This window comes from Sciurus vulgaris (assembly GCF_902686455.1).
Source record: "Sciurus vulgaris genome assembly, chromosome: 3".
NCBI lineage: Eukaryota > Metazoa > Chordata > Mammalia > Rodentia > Sciuridae > Sciurus > Sciurus vulgaris.
The window spans coordinates 40,460,387-40,483,098 of NC_136463.1; the positions used below are offsets into that span (position 1 = coordinate 40,460,387).

A 22,712-nucleotide genomic window follows, 5' to 3' on the forward strand; every position below is an offset into this window, starting at 1 on the left:
TCTAGACTTATATTTCCAGCTGAATACTAGGCAGTTGCACTGGACTAAGGGGCCCCTCCACACACCAGTATCTCCAAAGTTAATTTCCATCTTCTTCCCCCAAATCCACCCCTTTGACTCTTTCTAGTGCTTTGTCAGTGCTGCTCCACCAGCTGGTGAGCCCAATGTCTAGAGTCTTGTCATTCTGGTGTCTGTTGCCATGTCTGTCTCATTGGTGAGAACCACTGAGGCAGCCTCTGAGTAGCTGGCTTGAGCCCTTCTTGTTCCTTTGTGATTCATTTTTCATATTGAAGCCCGGGTATCTTTCTAAATATACAAATCTAATCATATTGTTCCTGATTTGGAAACTTTTCAGAGGTCTCTCTTTGGTCTTGATCTCCAGATGAAATCTTTAACAAGGCCCATAATGATCTACCTGATACATCTCTTCTGGCTTCTACTAAATTTCAACTCACATCTCATACCATTAGCTTTCCTTTCATCTTAGAATTTCAGTATTATTATTATTATTATTTTTTTTTTTGGATGGGATACCGGGGATTGAACTCAGGGGCACTTGACCTCTGAGCCACATCACCAGCCCTATTTTGTATTATTTAGAGACAGTTTGCTGAGGCTGACTAAACTTGCCATCCTCCTGTCTCAGCATCCTAAGCCACTGTGATTACAGGCATGCGCCACCATGCCTGGCAGAATTTCAGCATTCTCTTAATCCCTTAAACGTAATTCCCTAATTCTGGATTCTCTCCTTTTCTCCTTTCATTCCCTCTCTTCTTTTTGTTCTTTCGTTCAGAACTATTCATTGCACACCTATTATGTGACAGATGCTGTTGTAGGCACCAAGGATATAAGAGTAAATGAGAGCTTACAGTGCAGCCGGCAAGTCAGTCAATAAACACGGGCAATTTGGGAGCAACTCCAGGAGCTATAAAGAGAACAAGACAGGGTGATGTTTCGAAGAGGGATTGCAATGGGGTGGGTAGGCCTCTTTGAAGAATGACCCCTTGAAATACCCAGGCGTCAGTCATATGAATATTTGGAGGAGATTCCGTGCAGGAGGGCCATCAGATGCAAGATCACCAGGGCTGGGGAGAGCAGCTTGGCTTAGATGAAGAGGAGAGAGCAGGGCAGAGTGCTGGGAACAGAGTAAAGGGGTAGGATAGCAGGTAGTCTTGAAGGTTCTTCCAGACACTAGGAAGGAGTTTGATGCGCATGGATGCATCTCCATTTTTTCTGAATACATTTGGAACTGGTTTAAATTCTCGATGAGCTGTTTTATCCCCAGATGTAGCAATAGTCCAGAAACATTCATAAGGCAGAATATTTTAGAAATCCTACAAAGTAGAAACACACTGACATATCATGAAATGATGATCCTAGATAGAACCTCATCTGCTGTATCCTTTACATTTGTTCCTTTCACATTTCCCTCAATGATTGCAATTGGAAAATAGTTAGAAACAGGATTTTATGTTAGAAAATTAGTAATAAGTAACAAAAAATTTGTCTTAAGAAATGGAGCCTTGGTTTGAGGCAGTCAGGACCCATGGGTTGGAGGTATAGCATCCACACAAACAGAGGTGAAGATGCCAGTTTCTAGGCTCCAAGATTTTTAAACTGATAAGATCTGGGAAGCTCTGGTTTGGGTAGAGTGTGTCAATCCTTGTCCTCAAGTCTCTGTGGGTAGGTTTAAAATCTACTGACACAGAAGGTCTAGACAAAATATTAGGTTGCTCTTGCTATTAAGTGATCTGATGCTTTTTGTTTTTGATTCTCCAGTTTACCAAATATTAATCCAAGTACACAAAAGCATTCTTCCATTCTTTATTTCATCTGCATGGGCCTGGTGTGTAGCAGAATGGGTCAGATTACTGGAATCAGGCCATGGTTTACTTGGGTACCTGAGAGCTAGAAGGGCATAATCCTGGCCTTGCCCTATCCCTTGGTCTGGTCTTTATCAGCTTTGGAGAACCAAACTACCAAACTGAGACAGCACCCAGGCAGAGCTAAATGAAATTGGAAATTGGGTAGAATTTCAGGTCATCATTTAAAGGCATTTCTCCTATATCAGTGGTTGCTTCTCCTCAAGTGCCTTGGAAACTGGGTAGAATTTCAGGACGTCTAGGGAGCAGAAGGGCTTTATGCTTGGGGAAGAGCCAGTGGCTTCCCGTGAATGTCGGAATTTTTTGTTTCCCAGTCTCAATTCCAAGATGCTTGGCCTTTTTGTATACTTTGGGAGGAAAAGGAGGAAGTCTCTGATTTTTCTTATAGGAGAATTCCTTTTAAACCCAAAGATCTTGATGGCAACCCAGATATCTCCTCTCTAATCTCCATTTGTATAGTTCATGGTTATGCACTTGCAGTTGCCTTTTCCCTCTGTGGTCCACTCCTGTGGCCAAATTCTATGTTTGTACATGGGCTGTTTTTAAGAAAAATGGTTCCCCAGTAAATCAGTTTGAAAAATAAACATGAAAATTTGAAAGTTAAGTAGGTCCTCCTCTCACCTGCCCACCCCACAGTACACTGGCTCAAACCCAGGGATACTCTACCACTGAGCTACATCCCCAGCCTATTTTACATTTTATTTTGAGGCAGGGTGTTGCAAAATTGCTTAACTGGGCTAGAATTTGTGATTCTTCTTCCTCAGCCTCCCAAGTTGCTATTACAGGCTTGCATCCTGGCAGGCTTTTTTTTAAAAATTTTATTTGTTCTAATTTGTTGTACATGACAGTAGGATGCATTTATACATTTTGATAGATCATACATAAATGGAGTGTAATCTCTCATTTTTCTGATTATGCATATTGTAGGATCACATGGGTCATGCAGTCATATATGTACATGAAGTAATAATGTCTGTTGCACTTTACTACCCTTCCTACCTCCATGCCTCTTCCCCTTCCTTCACTCCCCTCTACCTAATGTAAAGTAACTCTATTCTTAGACTTCTCATATCCTTTAATAAGGCATTGTACATTGTGAGTGTCCAAAGAAAGTTTAATATATTCCATCATACAACTGATACACCCCTTCTTGTATCAACCAGCAGGATTAGTTTTCTAAGAGCAGTTCTTTGAGAAGCACAACCTACCCAGATTTTCATGATTCTATAGTTTAGCGTTCTAGTCTCAGATAACCTCTGGTACCTCAGGGTTGCATGTTACTTCCTTATCAAGTCTAAGAACTAGTTAGAAGAACAAGAATGTGGGTAGCAAATCACAAAACTAGACTAAGAAACTAGTTTGTTTGCCACAGAGCCTCTTAATTAGAAGTGCAATTAATTGAATGACTTTACAAGTTGAATAGCCCTTATCCAAAATGCTTGGGACCACAAGTGTTTCAGATTTTGGAATATTTGTATATATACAATGAGATATCTTGGGGATAGTATTCAAGTCTGAACATGAAATTTATTTATGTTCCATATATTCCTTATATACATAGCCTGAAAGTAATTTTATATAATATTTTCAGTGTACCTGCATTGTGACTGAAATGTCAAATCAGGTCAGGTGTAGAATTTTCCACTTGTGGCATCATGTTGATAGAAAGTTTCAGATTTTGGAGCATTTTAGATTTTCAGGTTAGTGATATTCAATCTGTATCAGGTTTAACTGGAATTCCTTGACATGAAACTTCTTTCCATCTACCAAGTGATTTGTATGCATTAGTCACCAGCCATATATTTGTTGTAGCTAACATGCTTCCCATAATTATCTGTTGAGAGAGCCTCCCATGTGATCATCATTGTCTTTGTGAGCTCTGAGAACATGGGTAGCTTTTCCATCTGATTTGATTTCTGCATGGGTCACAGGCAATGTTAACCTGAGAGCTGAGACCATTTCATATCTACCAGCTGGTCTCTTGAGCACTGGGGCAGAACCCACACTGGGCTTCCAGGATGCCAACCTAGTGGGTGAGCTACAAAGGCAAAGGCCACACTGTTTAGGATGGGAGCCTCTTGGAAATTCAACTATTTCTGGAATGATATTCAGACTAAGAAATAGGGAAATTGTGATTTTTGTAATGATAGTGAGTTGTGAGGTTTGGGGGTGGAGGTCCTGGTCTTGGGGGTTCATGTGTGCAAATGGGAATTATTAATGTTTGCTTTTGTGATTCTCTCCTCTGTTGAACCTCTTCTTTGTGGCCTCCCAGTTTATGCAATGTCTTTCTATCATCCTTCCTTTCACTTTCAGTTCAGCCAGAAAAACTTTTATGAGTTGCCTAAAGTGGAAGTAGAGGTGAGAGGCAGGGGTAGGGAGGGGCTGATGACCCGTGATGATGATGTAAGATGCAGATGAACCATTCATGTTTTCTGAGCCCTTGGCCCACTAGATTGTAGTTAAGAATGCAACTGAGGGGGACATGTATTTCCTTCATTGTCATCTGCTCCTGTGACGAGAATCTGATCTTCAAGGGAACTTTGGTCATTGTGCAATTCAGGCTTCCCCTTGTCTGCTGGAGGAGTGTGCAGCCACAGGCTGTATCAGAATCCTGCCAGCAGCCCCTGTACCTGACACTCATTTGAACAGAAGATCTGCAGAGACCTTCAGGGTTTTTAATTCTAGTGTTCAACACCAAGGTTGGAGATTGACTTTGAACCCTGCACTGTCAATTCCACAAAAAGTTATCAAGCCTATATATACTGTCTTAGAGCGAGTCTTAGAGAATGCAATAGGTGCTTTATGTGGGCTCTGTTAAATAATTGCAGACTTCCTTTTTGTGGGGGAAAGAATATCACAGCACTGGGGCTTGTGTATTAGTCTGTGGATTTGCCCCTTGGAACTGGCCTTGCATTGATCTGTGTAAAGGAGCTTTGCAATTAACAACTTTCCTAGAGAGAAAAATCCAGTTTCTCTCAACTCTAATAATTATTTTCTGTACATCTGACTTGTCTTGCTATAGCACAGGTTGGCAAACTGTAACCTGCAGGCCAAATGCAGGCTGCTACTTTATTTTGTAAATAAGATTTTATTGGATGAATGGGCCATGCCCATCGATTTACAGTTTGGCTATGACTGACTTTGTCCTATAAAGGCAGGCAGAGTTGAGGAGTTGCTACAGAAAACTTATGACCTCCAAAGTCTAAAATGTTTGCCAACTGACTCTTTACAGAGAGTTTGCATATCTGTACTGATATTTGAAGAGTAGATATGAATTGCTATCAAAGTTGTATCAAAACACTTTTTGGGGTTCTAGTGGGTGCATCCCCAGATGGAGATGTGCCAGAAACTTTCACAAATGGTTATTTACAACGCCATTCAAAATTGGCCTTAATGGAGCTATTTTGCACATTTTATTGTTTGCAATGATGGGAATAAAAGATGGAAGGGTAGGGTGGAATCCAGGGTCTCATGCAAGCTAGGCAAGCACTACCACTGAGCTACACCCCCTGCCCTGCTCTATTTAAGAGAAATTTCATGGCAACAGTTTTTGTTTGATAATTACAGAAAATCCTCTGAGATGCATGCTAGTACCTCAAATTAGCAAAAAGGAATCAAGACCAACAAAGGTAAGTGGCAAATTAAGCTGGTGGTCACCAGAACCAGGCAACAGAGCTATTCCCTGGACTTTTCTAACCATAATACATGCACATGACTTCTGGACAGAGTCTGGCTTTGCACATCCTCATCTGAGGACCTGTTTTCATATGGAATCAAACACCTGTCCTTTCCAAAGTGTGTGATATCTGCTCTCCATTACCACCTCCCTGGTCATCTGTCCATTCCAGTGCTGAAGAATGATTCTGACTGAGGAGTAATGTCATTTGTACTAGGAATATCCTCAGGGCCTTGTGGGCTTCCCTTTGAACAATGACCACAGAGCTCTTGAATCTTCAGCCAGCCTTTGGGGCTAGAATGGGCTTGGCTCTGTTTTCCTTTGCTGCCTGTAGGTAGATTCTGATGGATGGCATTTGTTGAAAAAAGTTCCTTTGGTTTTGTGTGTGGGAATTCAACCCTGCTCAGGAGTCCCAGGTCTGTTTAGTTTGGAAGACTATTATTACTGATTGCATGTCTTCTTTACCTTATAATCTTTTAAATTGGTTTTAAGTTTTCAGATAGTACCTATATAGTTGTTCTCAGATTCTTCCATACCAAAATCCTCAGATGCACAAGCCTCATACATGAAATGGTGCAGTATTTGCAAATCACCTATGAACACCCTCCCATATACATTATTAAATCATCACTAGATTGCTTATAATACCTAATACAATGTAAATACTATTAAATAGTTCTTACACTCCATCATTTAGGGAATAATGACAAACGTCTGTCCATGTTCAATACAGACACAATTTTGTTTTCAAATATTTTCAATCTGCATTTTTTGATCTGAACATGTGAAACCTATGGGTACATGCAGGACTGACTATTGTTTGAAAATATTCTCCCTATTAAAAGTAAATCAAAGGATATAGATCAAGTAAAAAGTTTTCTTGACCAAACTCTCCATTATTCCAATTTCAGGTCTTGAGAGTCCCAGGGATATTAGTTTCATATACCTTTGTTTTCGTGCCCTTGGAATGAGCTTGCATACAGATGTATATATGTATTCACATATACAAAACCTGGTGTGTGCTTAAATAATGATACATAAGGTGTACATACACATTACTGTTGTGATCATATTGAGATTCTTCAAAGGCTATTCATTTTCTAAACACTGATTTTTTTAAGTGCTGCAAAATATTCCATCATAGGGATATTCTGTAACATATTTTCCCTGATAGGAATGATATTACAGTGAATGTCCTTATTCATGTATTTCTGATTACCCATTCAAATACTTTAATGATTAAGTTGTTGAGTCATTATGTTATAATCATTGAAAATTTTAAATATATCCTCCCAAATTTCTAATTACAAAAGGATTATTGTTATTATCCCTATGCAGCTACTTAATTACACACTTACTTCGATGATATAGTCAATTTTTTTTAATTGTAAACGAATGTAATACATGTTGTTTCTCTGTTTGTACATGGCGTAAAGGCATACCATTTGTGTAATCATACATTTACATAGGGTAATGTTGTTTGATTCATACTGTTAGTTTTTCCCTTCCCCCCACCCCTCCCACCCTTCTTTTCCCTCTATACAGTCCTTCCTTCTTCCATTCTTGCCCCCCTCCCTAACCCTAACCCTAACCCTAACCCTAAACCTAACACTAACCCTCCCACCCCCCATTATGTGTCATCATCTGCTTATCAGCGAGATCATTCTTCCTTTGGTTTTTTGAGATTGGCTTATCTCACTTAGCATGATATTCTCCAATTTCATCCATTTGCCTGCAAATGCCATAATTTTATCATTCTTTATGGCTGAGTAATATTCCATTGTGTGTATATATATATATATATATATATATATATATATATATATATATATATATGAAGTCTTGGAGGAACTTGATAACTCAGTGCTTCTGAAGAAAGCTGCCCCTAGCCTGCTACTGGGTCCAGGGCTGGGGGCTGGTTCTGCGTGGAAATCCTCTCACTGGGTGGGCCTGCTCCTAGAAGGTGGAAATAGAGAGGACCTGCCCCCACCTGAGGGATCCGGGCTGCTAGGGGATAGCCTCTCCCTGTCCTGTCTTGGTCCCAGAAGCCGCCTGTGGGCCAGGGCCCACCGCTGGGTCTGGGGCTTGGAGTTGGCTCTGTGCAGAAAAGCTCTCACTGGGTGGGCCTGCTCCTAGAAACTGGCTGTGGATTGCGCCTCCTGCCAGAGGGAGCCAGGCTGCTTGGTGAAGTCTCTCGCTACCCTGCCCTGGTCCGAGAAGCCGCCTGCAGTCCGGGGTCTGCCACTGGGTCCAGGGCTTGGGGTTGGCTCTGTGCGGAAAAGCTCTCACTGGGCGGGTCTGCTCCTAGAAGCTGGCTGTGGATTGCGCCTGCTGCCAGAGAGAACAGGGCTGCTTGGGGAAGACTCTCGCTGCCCTGCCCTGCTCCGAGAAGCTGCCCACCCACCGGACCTGCTGGCCAGGCCAAGCTTCACCCAGTGGGAGAGACTCACCCCGCGGCTCTATGTTGGTCCTAGTCTCTCAATATCTCTCCTTCTTGAATCCTGAGTTCTGGAGCGACAGGAGATGCAGTCACCCTCTAGTCCACCATCTTGGATCCTCCATCGTTGCTTATTAATATGCATCAAAAGTTCTGTGTGGTGTTCTATTGACCCCTCTGGAGCTACCTCTACTGAAATGTTGTTGTACAGTCATGCCAACACCACTATCTCATTTTATTTTTTTTACTTTTGACCATCTAATGAATAAAAATTGGTATCACATTCTTTATATACTTTACTTGCACTTCCTTGGTTACTAGTGAGGCTGAGCACCTTTTAATGTTTTCTGCCTATTTATGTTTTCCCTTTGCCAATCACATATCTATATGACTTTTTAATTTTTCACTAAAAATTTATTTTGTAAATATGAGCTGGAGACCCAATTTTATTTTTTATAAATGGTTAGCCAACATCACCTATAGTCAGTTGTATTCTTTCCTTATAGATTTGTAGGCTGTATTTATTAAATAATAAATTTATATGTACACTTCCAAAAACATCATTCTGTTTCATTCTTCTGTTTTTCTTTCATGACTAATACCACATTATTTAAATTGTTCAAACTTTATAATATAATACAAATAAAATATATTAATTTAATAATTACTTATGAAGATATAATTTTATTAATTTATGATATATTTAATATTAGCATAAAATAATAGACATAAAAGATATATGTTTAATATATGGTAGGTCATATGCTATCTCATTGGTTTTGTTTGTTTTTCTGATTTTTTTGATTTGTTGTTGTTGTTTGTGCTTCCGATTTTTTTGTTCAAATTTTTTCTTGGTTCTTCTTCTTCTGTTTTCTTTTTCTTTTTTTTTTTTTTTTGGTACCAGGGATTGAACTCAGAGGTCCTTGACCACTGAGCCACATCCCCAGCCCTATTTTGTATTTTATTTCAAGACAGGGTCTCACTGAATTGCTTAGTGCCTTGCTTTGCTGACGCTGGCTTTGAACCCTGGATCCTCCAAGGGTTCTCTGCCTCCCAAGCTGCTGGGATTACAGGTGTGCGCCACTGTGCTGGACTTTTTCTTTTTTTTTATTGCTCATTGTCTTTTAGATGAATTCTTAAATTACTTCATCAAAGTCCAATTGGGATATTGATTAGAATGGCATCTAGGTTGGATAAAATTGACATTTTTACAAGTTTGAATGTTTTTATTTTCTAAATGCCTTTAGTTATGTTGTGCCTATATCATTTCTGCTCTTTTTGAAATTGGAAAGCTTTTGTGTTGCCTAATGCATAGTCAGTTTGTATAAAATTGTCCTATATGTGTTTGAAAATAATTTATAGTCTTTGTCATTTGGAGACAAATTTTCTATTTATCTATTGAATTGAATTTGCTCTACTTATTATATGAATAATCCAGAGGCTTCCTTATTACTGGTTTTCTGATTTATCTCTTCTGAAGGAGGAAGCTAAAATCTTCCACTCTGCAACTTTCTTAATTTCCTCTCACATTTTATTTTTTGCTTTCTATTTTTGCTAGGCCTTATTGTTACATGTGTATGTATATGTTATTATTTCTTTAGTCTTAGATTAAGTAAACTAAATCTGTGAAATATTTCTCTGCTTGTTTTTCTCAACTTAAATTCTGTTTTTTTTCAGATATTATTATTACTTTATCTGTTTTCTTTTTGATAATATATGCCTGGGCTTCTAAAAATAGTTTATTGCCAATTATTTAAGAGTATGTCTCAGACAAGAATATTACTAGGACAGCTTAAATCCAAAGTGATATTGCTTGTCTTATAATGAGTAAGTTGAATTTATTTCACATATGTTATAACTGATGATTTATAGTTGGACTTACTATCTAAATTTATATGTTTATTTATTGTGCTTATTGTTGAAAACTACCTTCTTTCTCTTTGTACCCCTAGAGCCAACCAGAGGACTTGGGTCAAGTCAGTAGATGTTCAACAAATGCTCAGTGAATAAAAATGTCCTTGATTCCTTAATTCCAGTCTTATCTGGGCAATAGTTTAGGGAAATGTCACTTGTTTGTGATGGGGTGAAGACTAGAGATCAAAGTATTGGTAAAAGATGTTTCAACAAGTTTTAGGTACATTATTAAATTGATGGTACTTTTCTTATTAGTGTAAATTTAACATATAAAGAGTTTAAGTTTTCTTTCTTTGTGAGACCCAGTAATAGCTCATGCTGATGATGAAAGTAGAGATAGAGATGAAGGTAAATATCTAGAAATCCAGACTGTCCTCTCCACCAGGCTTGCTCTTCTTGCCCCTCATGACATTTCCCAGGCAGAGCGAATCACACTGTTTTGGTTTCAGATTAAGATTTTATATTTCTTTGTCTTTTCAACTGCTTCCAACAAAGTGTTAGACAACACTTTTTACAATAATATTATGGCAATATTAGTTTTATTGAAGAGTGCTCCTCTTAGAAGAAGTATGATGGTAGATAAAGATAAACATTTAATGAAGGCTATATTAAAATGAAATCAAGATGGCACACCACTATTAGACATCATCTTCTTGTCTTAATTGATGGAGAGAGGGAGAGAGAGAGAGAGAGAGAGAAGCATATGTTTGTTAGGGTGGAAAGACTATTAGACCGAAACCAAGGGCCTTCCAGATTTGGCTGTGGCACTTAGGCTCATCAAAAACATCTCCGGAAATTTCTTTCAGTGCAAAGGACCTAGACTGGGATTATCTCAGGATTTATATCTCAGGATTCTCCCAGCTCTAAAATGTTTCTAGTCTGAGTCTGGAAAAAAAAAAAAAATCTTATGTGTAACTCAAGTAACAGCCTAATCAGCACCTTTACAATTCTTTAAAATTCTACTTGCAGCTCAAAACAGGTTTAATCATATCCAGTTATAATTACAGGTTTAGTATCCCTTATCCGAAATGCATGGGACCAAAACTATTTCAGACTTAGAACTTTTTAAAATTAATTTTGGAGTATTTGAATATATATATTGAGATATCTTGGGGGTGGGACCCAAATCTAAGCACCAAATTCATGCATTTCATATGCATCTTATGCACATAGTCTGAAGGTAATTTTTATATAATATCTTTAATAATTTTGTGCACAAAACTAATAATTTTGTGAATGAAATAAAGTTTCGCTGTGTAGAATTTTCCTCTTTTGGCATTGTGTTGGCTCAAAAAGTCTTGTGTTTTAGAGTATTTTGCATTTTGGGTTTTGGGGTCAGGGATGCTCAACCTGTAATAAACTATCCGGACTACTTAGCTTTGAATTTTGTTTTAAGCATTGATGGATGCATATTTAAGCCATCGTGCATCAGCTGAGAGGATAAAACCCTGTCTCCTCAGATGCTCTTTTCCACTGGGAACAAGGTCTTACCCAGTACCCGTCCAGGGTGGGCAAGGCCTAATACAGCCCATCTAGGTGGTGGACACCATGAGCTTCCCCCTATTGTAAACTAAGGTTATTTCCTTGTCTCCCTTCCCTCCTGAAGTGACATTAATTTGCAACTAACTGTGAAATGGAGAGACCACATGTGGACCTTATTTCTTGTTTGAATTTCATCTGGAAGTTTAGAGGTTTGATTGAAGTTTGAGGGTTCAATAAAGATGAGGATATGTAACTCTTGAACCTACCTGACTGGGTACAAACTGCTTTGGACTGAGGCTAAAAACATGATCAAGATTGCCCATGAAAAAGATACAACTCTGCTGAGCAAGTAGGTTTCTATCCCTGTATAAAGCATACCCTTCATCTTCATCATTTTTTTCAACTTTCTACAAAGTTAGTTTGGTCTCCAACAACCATCCCCATGATCTCTGTGGGGATGCTGATATTTTGAACAGTGGTTTAAATTCTTCATTTTGGAAGACAGTATAGGGGTTCCTATAAGCCCTATAATATACCCAAGAGCAAGAATTCCTAGAATGGGTAGGGCTCAGGCCATCTAACACATATACATACTGGTGTTTCTTGACTTGTGATGGGGTTATGTTCCAATAAGCCCATCATAAATTGGAAATATTATAAATAAAAAATGCTTTTAATATACCTAACCTTGAGAAAATCACAGTTTAACAACACTGCGTACTGGTTGGTTGTTTCCGCTCATCACCGTGTGGCTGACTGGGAGCTGTACCTCACTGTCACTGCCAGCATTGTGAAGGAGGGACCATACTGCATGTTTCCAGTCCAGGAAAAGTTCCAAATTCAAAATTGGAAGTATGGTTTTTACTGAACGTGTATCAATTTTGCACCAACTTTTTTTCAAAGTTAAAAAAGTACAAATTGAACCAATATAAGTCAGAGGTAGTCTGTATAGCTCAGTAACACACTTGGCAAAAATACTGGAAGGAAATTCAATATGTTTTAAATTGATTTTAACTCCTAGTGACAGGACTATAATTTCTTATTGTTCTTTCCTAAAATGTCCACAGCTAAACAAGGAGAATAATATACATATTATATGTATATTTATATTTTTTCTCCCAAGGAAAACTATGAAATGAAGAAGGTCATTTTAAAGTGGAAAAGTGAATTGTCTGAATTCTGCTAAGGGAAGAAAACCAGAGGCTCCACCTCACCAAGGACAGTGGCTCTCAGCAGGCAGGGTCTATCGGACCTCATGTGCCTCATGGCAGGGGCTCCTCTTTCTGGCCATGTCCAGCTTTTAAAACCAACTATTTCTTCTCACTGATGCAGTCTTTTGGGCAAGGAATTTGATGTAGCACAAACTGAATAAAGAAAATGAAACAGAACCTTGTGGAGGTATGGAACAACATAAAATGTACCAAAATATGTATCGTGGGTGTCACCAAAGTAAGGAAAAGAGAAAAATGATGGAAAATTTCCAGTATTTGACGAACTTCAATCAACATGTTTAAGAAGCTCAACTGCATCTATGAAGCATAAACTCAAAGACAACCATACCTGCAAACATCATAATCAAGCTACTGGAAGCCAAGATAAAAGAGAAAACCTCAAAAGCAGCAAGAAAGAACTCATCATGTGTCAAGTAGTCTCAGGAAGATTAACTACTAATGCCTCATTGGAGACAATGGAGTACAAAAGGCAATCGATTACATATTAAAGTGCTGGGACTTTAGATATGACTAAGAAATTTGGTTTGATATTGTATAATAAGATAACTATAGATAATAATTATGTGTTGTATACTTCAAAAAGTTAGAAGAAAGAATTTTGAATGTTTTCACCATAAAGAAGTGATAGATATTTGAAGACATACATATGTTTAATCTGATATAATCATTGCACAAAGTATACATGTATTTAAACATCTAATGTACAAATTTTATATTTTCATGTATCCTTTAAAAATTAAAATAATAAAGTGCTAAAAGTAAAAAGAGAAAGACTGAGGATATAAGTAAGTGGTTAAGCACCCCTGGGTTCAATCTCCAGTACCAATAATAAATAAATGCATAAACAAAATAAAAGTTATCATTATAATTTGCTGAACAGTAGTATTTTATAATTTTAGAATTGAAAGTGGCCTGAAAGTTCCTCCATTCCATCATCACCATTTGTTACTAGGTACAGAATACTGGTGATATTTAAATGTGGATAATTATTAATCATGAACAACTATTTTCTATTTGATCTACTTTGTATTATAAATGTCCTGTTGTTGAAAACAGGGTAACAGCTGGGCATGGTGGTACACATATATAATCTCAGGGACTTGGGAGGCTGAGGCAGGAAGATCACTAGTTCAAAGCCAATCTTAGCAACTTAGTGAGGCCCTAAGCAACTCAGCAAGACCCTGTCTCTAAATGAAAAATAAAAAAGACTGGGGATGTGAATCAGTGATTGAGCACCCCTGGGTACAATCCCCATTATTAAAAAAAAAAGGAAAAGAAAATGGTGGTAACATCTGCAGATCAGTTCTATATATAAACTTAAGGCAAAATTTAGAACTTTGGAAAAGAGAAAAGCGATGATTGTATATTTTGTCAATGAAACACCAAGTCTCTCGGAATCATAAATCCTACAGGAATTGTGTCCATCTCAGTTTGTTTTTAAATTTTTTTTTAGTTGTAAATGAACATAATACCATTATTTTATTTATTTATTTTTATGTGGTGCTGAGAATCAAACCCAGTGCTTCCCATTTGCTAGGCAAGTGCTCTATCACTTAGCTACAATGCCAGTCCCCATTTTTGTTTTTGACTGGTGTATCTGCAAGTCTGATGAGATAAATGCTACCTTGAAAATTGTATTATGGATTTCTGGATTGACCAGAGCAGTTCAGAAATTAATGGTAAAAATAATAGTAATGCAAATATTTCTTGTCTATATATGTGAAGGAAATTCTGCCTGTGGACAGCTTATTTCCCTCCTATACTGTGTAATAAGATGTGTTAGTGTTTATTAACATCAGCATATTCACATGTCTCTGATGTTTGGTTTCTCCTTTGAATAAGTTATAATAACTCACTTCTTCTATTATTAGCAATGAGTTAAATAAACTGTTTTCAAGCATTTATTTTATATCTACAGAAGAGTCATTATTTTATCCTTTTGGAAATGTTGTCCTTGGACCCAACAGGTACCTGTGACCACTATATCCTAGAAATCTACTCATCCCTCTCTTTAGGACTTTAGATGAAAACACTGGAGCTTGAGGAATTCATGTCATGAATTGGTTAATCAGATTTGATTCTGAGTTTATTTGGCTCCTAAACTGATGTTCTTTCTATCTCTTTGAACTGCCTCCTGGAAATTGAGCAACAATTTTTAAGTCTTTAAGAAATGTCCTTTAGTTTTATGGTCCAGTTGAAGTTTGTTTCCAAATAATTATGTTTTATCAGAAAGAGAAAAAAAGAGAAAGAAAGAAAATAAACCCATAACCTTGAGAGTCATGGTAGTAACATGTGGTGGGTATATTCTATTACCTAGGTACTGCTTTTCAAACTATTAGTTTTTCTGTTCTGCTTTGGCTGTGGTATTACACTTGGCTTTGTGTTCCCTTTGTTGCTCAAAGTCTTAGTTACTGTCGTTTGTGGTGTGCACTAAAGTGCATACAAGGTTGTTATCTTCCAATACTTGTTCAGATCTTCTGATTATGCAGAGAGGGGCCTCAGCAAGGTGGTAGTGTGGCTTTAACATCTCCTCATACTCTCCATTTTATAACAGAGTTACAGAGCCTCCTTTGCAGAAGTGTTAAACTATTGTTTTCATTGAGCTTATTTATTTAATGATTATCTTTAATTCATGGAAAACAATCCTGATTTGTGTTTATAGTGTAGCATAAAGTTTCTTGAAAAATAAGTTTCAGCCAGTCATGGTGGTACATGCCTGTAATCCCAGTGGCTTGGGAGGCTGAGGAAGGAGGATTGTGATTTCAAAGACAGCTTCAACAGCTTAGCAAGGCCATAAGAAACTCAGTGAGACCCTGTCTCTAAACAAAATACAAAAAAGGGCTGAGGATGTGACTCAGTGGCTAAGTGCCCCTGGGTTCAACCCCTGGTATCAAAACAAAAAATAAATAAATTTCAGTTGAGGTAAAGAAAAATATTATTCAACAGCCCACGTCATTGTTATAGGGCAGTCAATGATAAAAGTCACAATTCTTTAGATGATTCAAATGTAGGAAGGAAGAGAAGTTAGGAGGTGAAAATCCCAGCCTCAACTCTTGTGGATCATGAGTAGTTAATAGGGCCCCAATAACTTCGTGTGTTGAAATGTATTGCCAATCCAATAGTATTAAAAGCTTGGTCACTTAGGGTTAATTATGAGTCATGAGGATATAACCCTCATAGTTGGGATTACTGGCCTTACAGAAGAGGTGCAAGGAAACTTTCATCCCTTTGCCCTTCCCTCTCTTCAGCAATGTGAGGACACAGCATTTGTCCCTCCTATTTTGTGCTAGGTGAAGATTCCATCTATAGGACAGGCTGTTGCCAGATGCTGAATCTACTGGCACGATGATCATGGACTTCTTAGCTTCCAGCACTGTAATTCAAAAATTTCTATAATTTCTAAATTACCCTGTCAGTGGTATTTTTTATAGTATCAGGAATGGACTAAGATACTCATAGAGTCATTATCAGGAGCAAATGTGATGATAGGATGATATGTGTGGGGCCAGGGATGTGGCTCAGTGGTAGAGTGCATGCTTGAATTCATGAGGCTTGGTTTCCTTACAGTATTGCAAAAGAAAAAAAAAAAAAAGTAAAGTATAATTATAAACTTCCTGAGGCAGCAGAATATTTCTAATTTATCTTTGTATCCCTTCGTTTCTAATCTAGTCCCTACCACCATGGACTAACTAAGAGCTCATTTTCTTTTTTTGTGTTTTCCTGGTTAATATGGCCAGATGAACATTTTCTAAGACATTGTTAAACATCTGATGAATGGATAAAGAAAATGTAGTAAATATACAGAATGGACTATTACTCAGTAATAAAGAAGAATGAAATTTTGACATTTTCCAGTGAATGGATATAACTGGAGACTATCATGCTAAGTGAAATAAGCCAATTCCCAAAAACCAAATACCAAATGTTCTATCAGATATGCAGGTACTAAACCCAATAAGAGGGGAAAAATAGAAGTACTTTGGATGAGACAAAGGGGTTGAAGGGAAGGGAGAGGGGATGCAAATAGGAAAGACAGTAGAATGAATTAGACATAACTTTCCTATGTTCACATATGAATATATAACCAGTGTAACCCATCATCATGTACAACAACAAGAATGGAAAGTCATACTCCATGCATGTATAACTTGTCAAAATATGTTCTACTGTCATGTATAACTAGGAAGAAAATTTTTTTAAAAAATTTTTAAAAAGAAGTAATTATATGGAAAACGTTCTCTGGACTCATCTATCTGCTCACCCCTAAAAATAAAATAAAATAAAATTTCTTCATGTGGTTTCAAACAGAAGGAGACATTGTCTTTGTTCCTTGCCTCAATAATGCATCTTCTGCCAAAAGAAATAAACAAATGTCCAATTTAATGAACAAGTGCAAAAACAGAGTAGTGTATCTGAACACATAAAATACATACAAGCATCCACACTTTTCAGTTCCCTAGAATGACCAAAGCTATATTTTCTCAAGATAAATACAGATAGGTATAATAAATTGAGTGTGAACAATGTATACACTTGAAGCATAGAAATATATAATGAAGAAAGTATCATCCCATAAATCCCATCCCATCCCCTACTGTATATCACACTCCAGAGCAATCACTCTTTTTGCAGGGGAGGGTCATGGAAATGGAGCTTGCATGTTAAGCACATGCTCTACCATTCAGCAATACCCCCAGCCTCAAATTTTGATTTCTTCGTGGGTGTTAGGGATTAACTTCAGAGTCTCACAAAAGTTAACCACATGCTGAGCACAACCACTCTTAAATCGACAAATTTCTAGAGTTGTTTCCTTCTTTTATTTTTTCTATTTTTTTAAAAAAATCTTGACCTGGGGATATAGTTCAGTGGCAAAGAAGTTGCCCAGCATGTGTGAGGCACCAGATTGAATCGTTAGTATTGCAAAAATAAATTAAAACATTAAAAAAAATCTTTAGGAAGATGAGCTCCCACTGTAAACACAGTTCTACAACCTGTTTTTTTCGTTAAATGATTGATCATAAGCCTTATTATTATTATGATTATGTACAAGGGATTGAACCCAGGTGCACTTAACCACTGAGCCACATCCTCAGCCCTTTTTGTTTTGTTTAGAAGCAGGGTCCTGCTAAGTGGCTTATGGTCTCACTAAGTTGCTGAGGCTGGCTTTAAGTTCACAATGCTGGGATTACAGGCATAAGCAAGCATACCCAGGCAATCATAAGCCTCTTTATTTGACATTCTTTACTCTTTATTCAGCTTGATTGTTAATGTTTGGCATACGATGGAGTCTTCCTTTTCTACCCTTCCTGGGATCTGTCAATAGAATGTCACCCTGTCAACTCTTGGGTAAAATTTTTTCAATGGCATAGACAGACAATTTGAGTAGAAAGATGGACACACAGCATGGGAGGCAGGGAGATATTTTGGGGATAGGAATGTTTTAGAGAAAGAGGAAGATGAAGGTGATTGGGGACCTGGGGCAGGGGTCTGACTGGAATCAGGGAATCTGACAAAGCAGGTCTGGCCACTTTTCCCAAAAACCAAACAGAAAATGTACTGGTCCAAGAAGGAAAGGAACTTTAATCCATGTAGCTACATTGGGAAGACAAGGTGGCACACATTCTCAGCCCTGTCATCATCGAAGGCTAACACTGACTTTGAGATTTATAGAAAAGTTAACAAGGGCACAGCTGGCAACACAGTTTATCTTAATCAGGTGTGGTCTGTCCATCATTATCTCAGGGTTGGTCACACAGACCTTTGTTGCCTAAGAAAGTTGCTGGGAGTAGCTTTGACTCATGAAATTTTCTTATGGATCAGGCCTGTTGTTTCTGGAATCTAAGGTGATTTAGAGCAAAGGAGGCATGCAAAATGGAGGCAGAGTCCAAGTCTTTAATCCTGTTTCTAGCCTCCCATTGGATATTTGCAGCAAGAGTAAAGAGTCTAAGTCCTTGTTACAGGTAGTTAAGGATAGGCGAGAGATAGAGATTCATAGTCAATAATCAGACTAGGGGATCCCAGATAAGGGAGCCTGAGTATAGCTTGGGACCCACTCACTGAGTACATTGAAATCACCTATGATGGAGAGAATAGAGGAACATCTGCCATTTCTACAACTTTTATAAGATATAAGTCTGCATAGTATCAGCAGATTGATTGTGCTTATTTGGTTGAAACAAATTCAAATGTCTCACCCTCTCCCTTCCCTGCCCCAAGGGAATAAAACTGTGAAGATATCAGGTTTTCTTTTCACAATTTTTACTAGTTTCCTGCCAGATCACCTGAGATTATGTTGGTTGGTTCTCTTAACTGTGTTTTGCTGTTTCTTTTCTCTTTACTCTCTGCACCATTACCCCTCACCACTGCTAGTGCATTTGTGAATCAAAAAGTAATGGTAGCTGGGCATGGTGGAACACACCTGTAAAATCAGCAGATCAGGAGGCTAAGGCAGGAGGATCCCAAGTTCAAAAACAGCCTCAGTAACTTGGCAAGGCCCTGAACAACTCAGTGAGACCCTGTCTTTAAATAAGATACAAAAAGGGGATGGAGATGTGGTTCGGTGGGTAAGCACCCCTGGCTTTAATTCCTAATACCAACAATAAAAAATTAATAATAATAGTAAATGCCTGCCTTTCATTTGGAAAGCAGAGCTCTGTTAGCAACTCTAATTACACAATCTCTTATTTCTCCATTTGTGCTTAAATCAAAGCTGTAAAAAGCCTTTCAAAATAGATGTTGCCAACATTTATTATTGCTTGTATTCTTGATAATTGCCATTCTGATTGGAGTGAGATAAAATCTTATAGTAGTTTTGCATTTCTCTCATTGCTAGAGATGTTGAACCTTTTTTCATATATTTGTTGATCGATTGTATATCTTCTTCTGTGAAGTGTTTGTTCCATTACTTAGTCCATTTATTGATTGGGTTATTTGTTTTTATGGTGTTAAGTTTTTTGAGTTCCTTATATATCCTAGAGATTAATGCTCTATCTGAGGTGCATGGGGTAAAGATTTTCTCCCTATCTATAGGCTCTCTCTTCTCATTATTGATTGTTTCTTTGACTGAGAAAAAGCTTTTTAGTTTGAGTCCAACCCATTTATTGATTCTTGTTTTAACTTCTTAAATTCCTGAACTTTAGCAGTCTTGTTAAGGAAGTCAGATCCTAGGCTGACTTGGTGAAAATTTGATCCTACTTTTTATTCTAGTAGTTGCAGGGTCTCTGTTTCTAGTGCCTAAGTCTTTGATTCACTATGAGTTGAGTTTTGTGCAGGGTGAGAGATAAAGGTTTAATTTCATTTTGTTACATGTGGCTTTTCATTTTTCCCAGCATCATTTGTTGAAGAGACTATCTTTTCTCCAATGAATATTTTTGGCACATTCGTCTAGTATGAGATACCTGTATTTATATGGGTTTGTCTTTGTGTCTTCTATTCTGTACCATTGGTCTACATGTCTATTTTGGTGCCAATACCATGCTGTTTTTATTACTATAGCTCTGTAGTATAGTTTGAGGTCTGGTATTGTGATGCCTCCTGCTTCACTTTTCTTGCTAAAGATTGCTTTGGCTATTCTGGGTCTCTTATTTTTCTAAATGAATTTTATGATTGCTTTTCCTAGTTCTATGAAGAATGCCATTGGAATTTTAATAGGAATTGCATTAAATTTGTATAATGCTTTTGGAGTATGGTCATTTTGACAATATTAATTCTACCTATCCAGGAGCATGGGAGGTCTTTCCATCTTCCAAAGTTGTCTTCAATTTCTTTTTTTAGTGTTCTGTAGTTTTCATTGTACAGGTGTTTCACCTCTTTTGTTAGGTTGATTCCCAAGTATTTTATTTTATTTCATTTCATTTCATTTTATTTTATTTTTGAGGTGATTGTGAATGGTGTGAGAATGTGGGGAAACATATAAACTCATACATTACTGGTGGGAATACTAAATGGTATAACCGCTCTAGGAAGCAGTATGGAGATTCCTCAGAAAATTTGGAATGGAACCACCATATGACCCAGTTATCCCACTCTTTGGTTTATGCCCAAGGGTCTTAAAATCAACATACTCTAGAGATACAGTTGCAGTAATGTTTATAGAAGCTCAATTCACCATAGCTGAAATATGGAACCAACTTAGATGCCCTTAAACAGATGAATGGATCTAGAAGCTGTGGTATATATATACATACACACACACATACCATGGAGTGTTGCTCAGCTTTGAAGAGGAATGAAATTGTGGCATTTACTGGTGAGTGGATGGAGTTGGAGAGTATCATGCTAAATGAGATAAGCCAAACACAAGAAGCCAAAGGCTGAATGTTTTCTCTGATATGCAGATATTAATTCACAATAGGGATAGGGAAGAATGGAGTGACTTTATAGTGGGAAGAGTGGAATGAAGGGAGGGGAGAGGGTCTGGGAGTAGGAAGAATAGTAGAGTGAAACAGACATTATTACCTCATGTACACATATGACTACATGACCGATGTGATCCTACAATATGTATAATCAGAAAAATAAGAGATCACACCCCATTTATGTATGACCTATCAAAATGTATAAATGCATTTTATTGTGTACAACAAATCAGAACAAATAAAGTATTTTTAAGAAGAAGTAACTCTAAAAAATAGGTGTTGCTCAACTTGACAGTTATGATAGAACAATGCCTCCAATAAAGGAATGCAAGACATATTTATAATTTCCTTTTTCATAATCTATAGTGATTAAGTGCTCCCCAAATCAGGAGATAATAATTTCTTTGGGAACAATTTTCTTTTAATAGCACCATCTGAATCAGCAAACATTCCTTTTGCAGTCATTAGAGCTCCTATCCTGCAAAACATTGACTGAGATTGAATTAGAATTTGGAGGGAGGCTAACTGGGTTGTATAAATAAACAATGAGGGTCTGGACCATGTCACAACGAATCTTAAAAACACAGCACAAATCTTCAATAGCAGTGTTACACATGAAAAACCTATTTAAAAGACAACATTATAGGGTCAGAAGCACTAATGTACTCTGCCATTTACTCTACTTGAGTTACTTATTTTACACTAAGCATCAAAACTGCAGGTCAGGCAAATTATTACAAGCAGTAATGCAGGCTGATAAGATAATAAGGGAATTGTTGAATGGGGAGATGATAAATAGTAAATTTGCTTTAGGATTCATAGCTTTGAGTTTAATCTAGTAGATGCTATATGCCATTGATGCTTCTCATGATATTGTGACAAAAAATATCAACTCAAATTTATTTACACACATACCACAGAAGTAATGAATTGATTAATTGATTGGCTAATGCATCTGAGAACATCAGGGCTTCAGGTACAGCTGGTTCTAGGTTCTCAGATAGGACTATCAGCTCTCTTCCCTTCCATGTTGGCTCTGTTTACAGCACACTTTCACTGATGAGTTCAAATGTTCCAAGCTTATTAATACCTTCAAGTTCAATGGAAAGAGTATCTCTGTCCAGACCATTCTGGCAAAAATCAGGATTATATCTCTTTTGACCAATTTTGGATATGCATGTTTTCTGAACCAATGATTAAATGTAGAAGATTGGAATGTGTTGACTTAGTCATTGCCCATCCTTGGAGCCATGAAGTTTGGGTAGGGGGTGAGGGGTTTTGGATGAAATCAAAACACCTAGACCAGGAGATGGCATGAGTGACTCTACTTTGTGAGCCGAAGGTAGGATGAAGTTCAAGTGGGCAAAATGACCTGTGATCCATTCAGGGACACACTTTGGAAAAGAGTACTCACTGAACCTTCAAACGGGACGGAATGCCACACAAGAAGTTCCCAGTGATAAACATGAAAATGCCTTTGAGTGTGTTTTATCACCACAGTTCCATTTCCAAGTTATGTTTATTAGTGCACTGAACTAGCAAATGCTCTTCACCAATCAAAACCATCTCAGTGGCAGCTGCCTTTTTTAGGCTACCAATGAATGTTTGCCAACTTTTATGTTTCCCAATTTCTTAGATCCCTCATTCTACTTCATTAAGCGCAATACATAGAGGCCCTTCAGAGAATCCCAGTGCTGGAAGGGTCAAGCAAAGGCAAGTTTGAACTAACAG

The 22,712-nt window shown here is 37.7% G+C and overlaps 1 protein-coding gene across 5 annotated transcripts in view; it reads left to right on the forward strand.

Annotated features, from left to right (window-relative positions):
• The window catches only part of LOC306657889 (uncharacterized protein), a 100,228-nt gene that overhangs the window by 18,141 nt on the left and 59,375 nt on the right, over positions 1-22,712 (forward strand). For 3 of the 5 annotated variants that reach the window (XR_013762911.1, XR_013762912.1, XR_013762913.1), the window contains exon 3: positions 12,516-15,001. The exons of 1 other annotated variant lie outside the window; for it this stretch is intronic. Coding sequence is in view for 1 of the 4 variants with exons in the window: in XM_079134353.1 (XP_078990479.1) it covers positions 5,451-5,512 (62 nt within the window). In the remaining 3 variants the exon portion in view is untranslated. Of the gene's footprint in view, positions 1-5,450; positions 5,513-12,515; positions 15,002-22,712 lie in introns of those variants that run through there. One more of the 5 variants, XM_079134353.1, reaches the window with a different exon arrangement.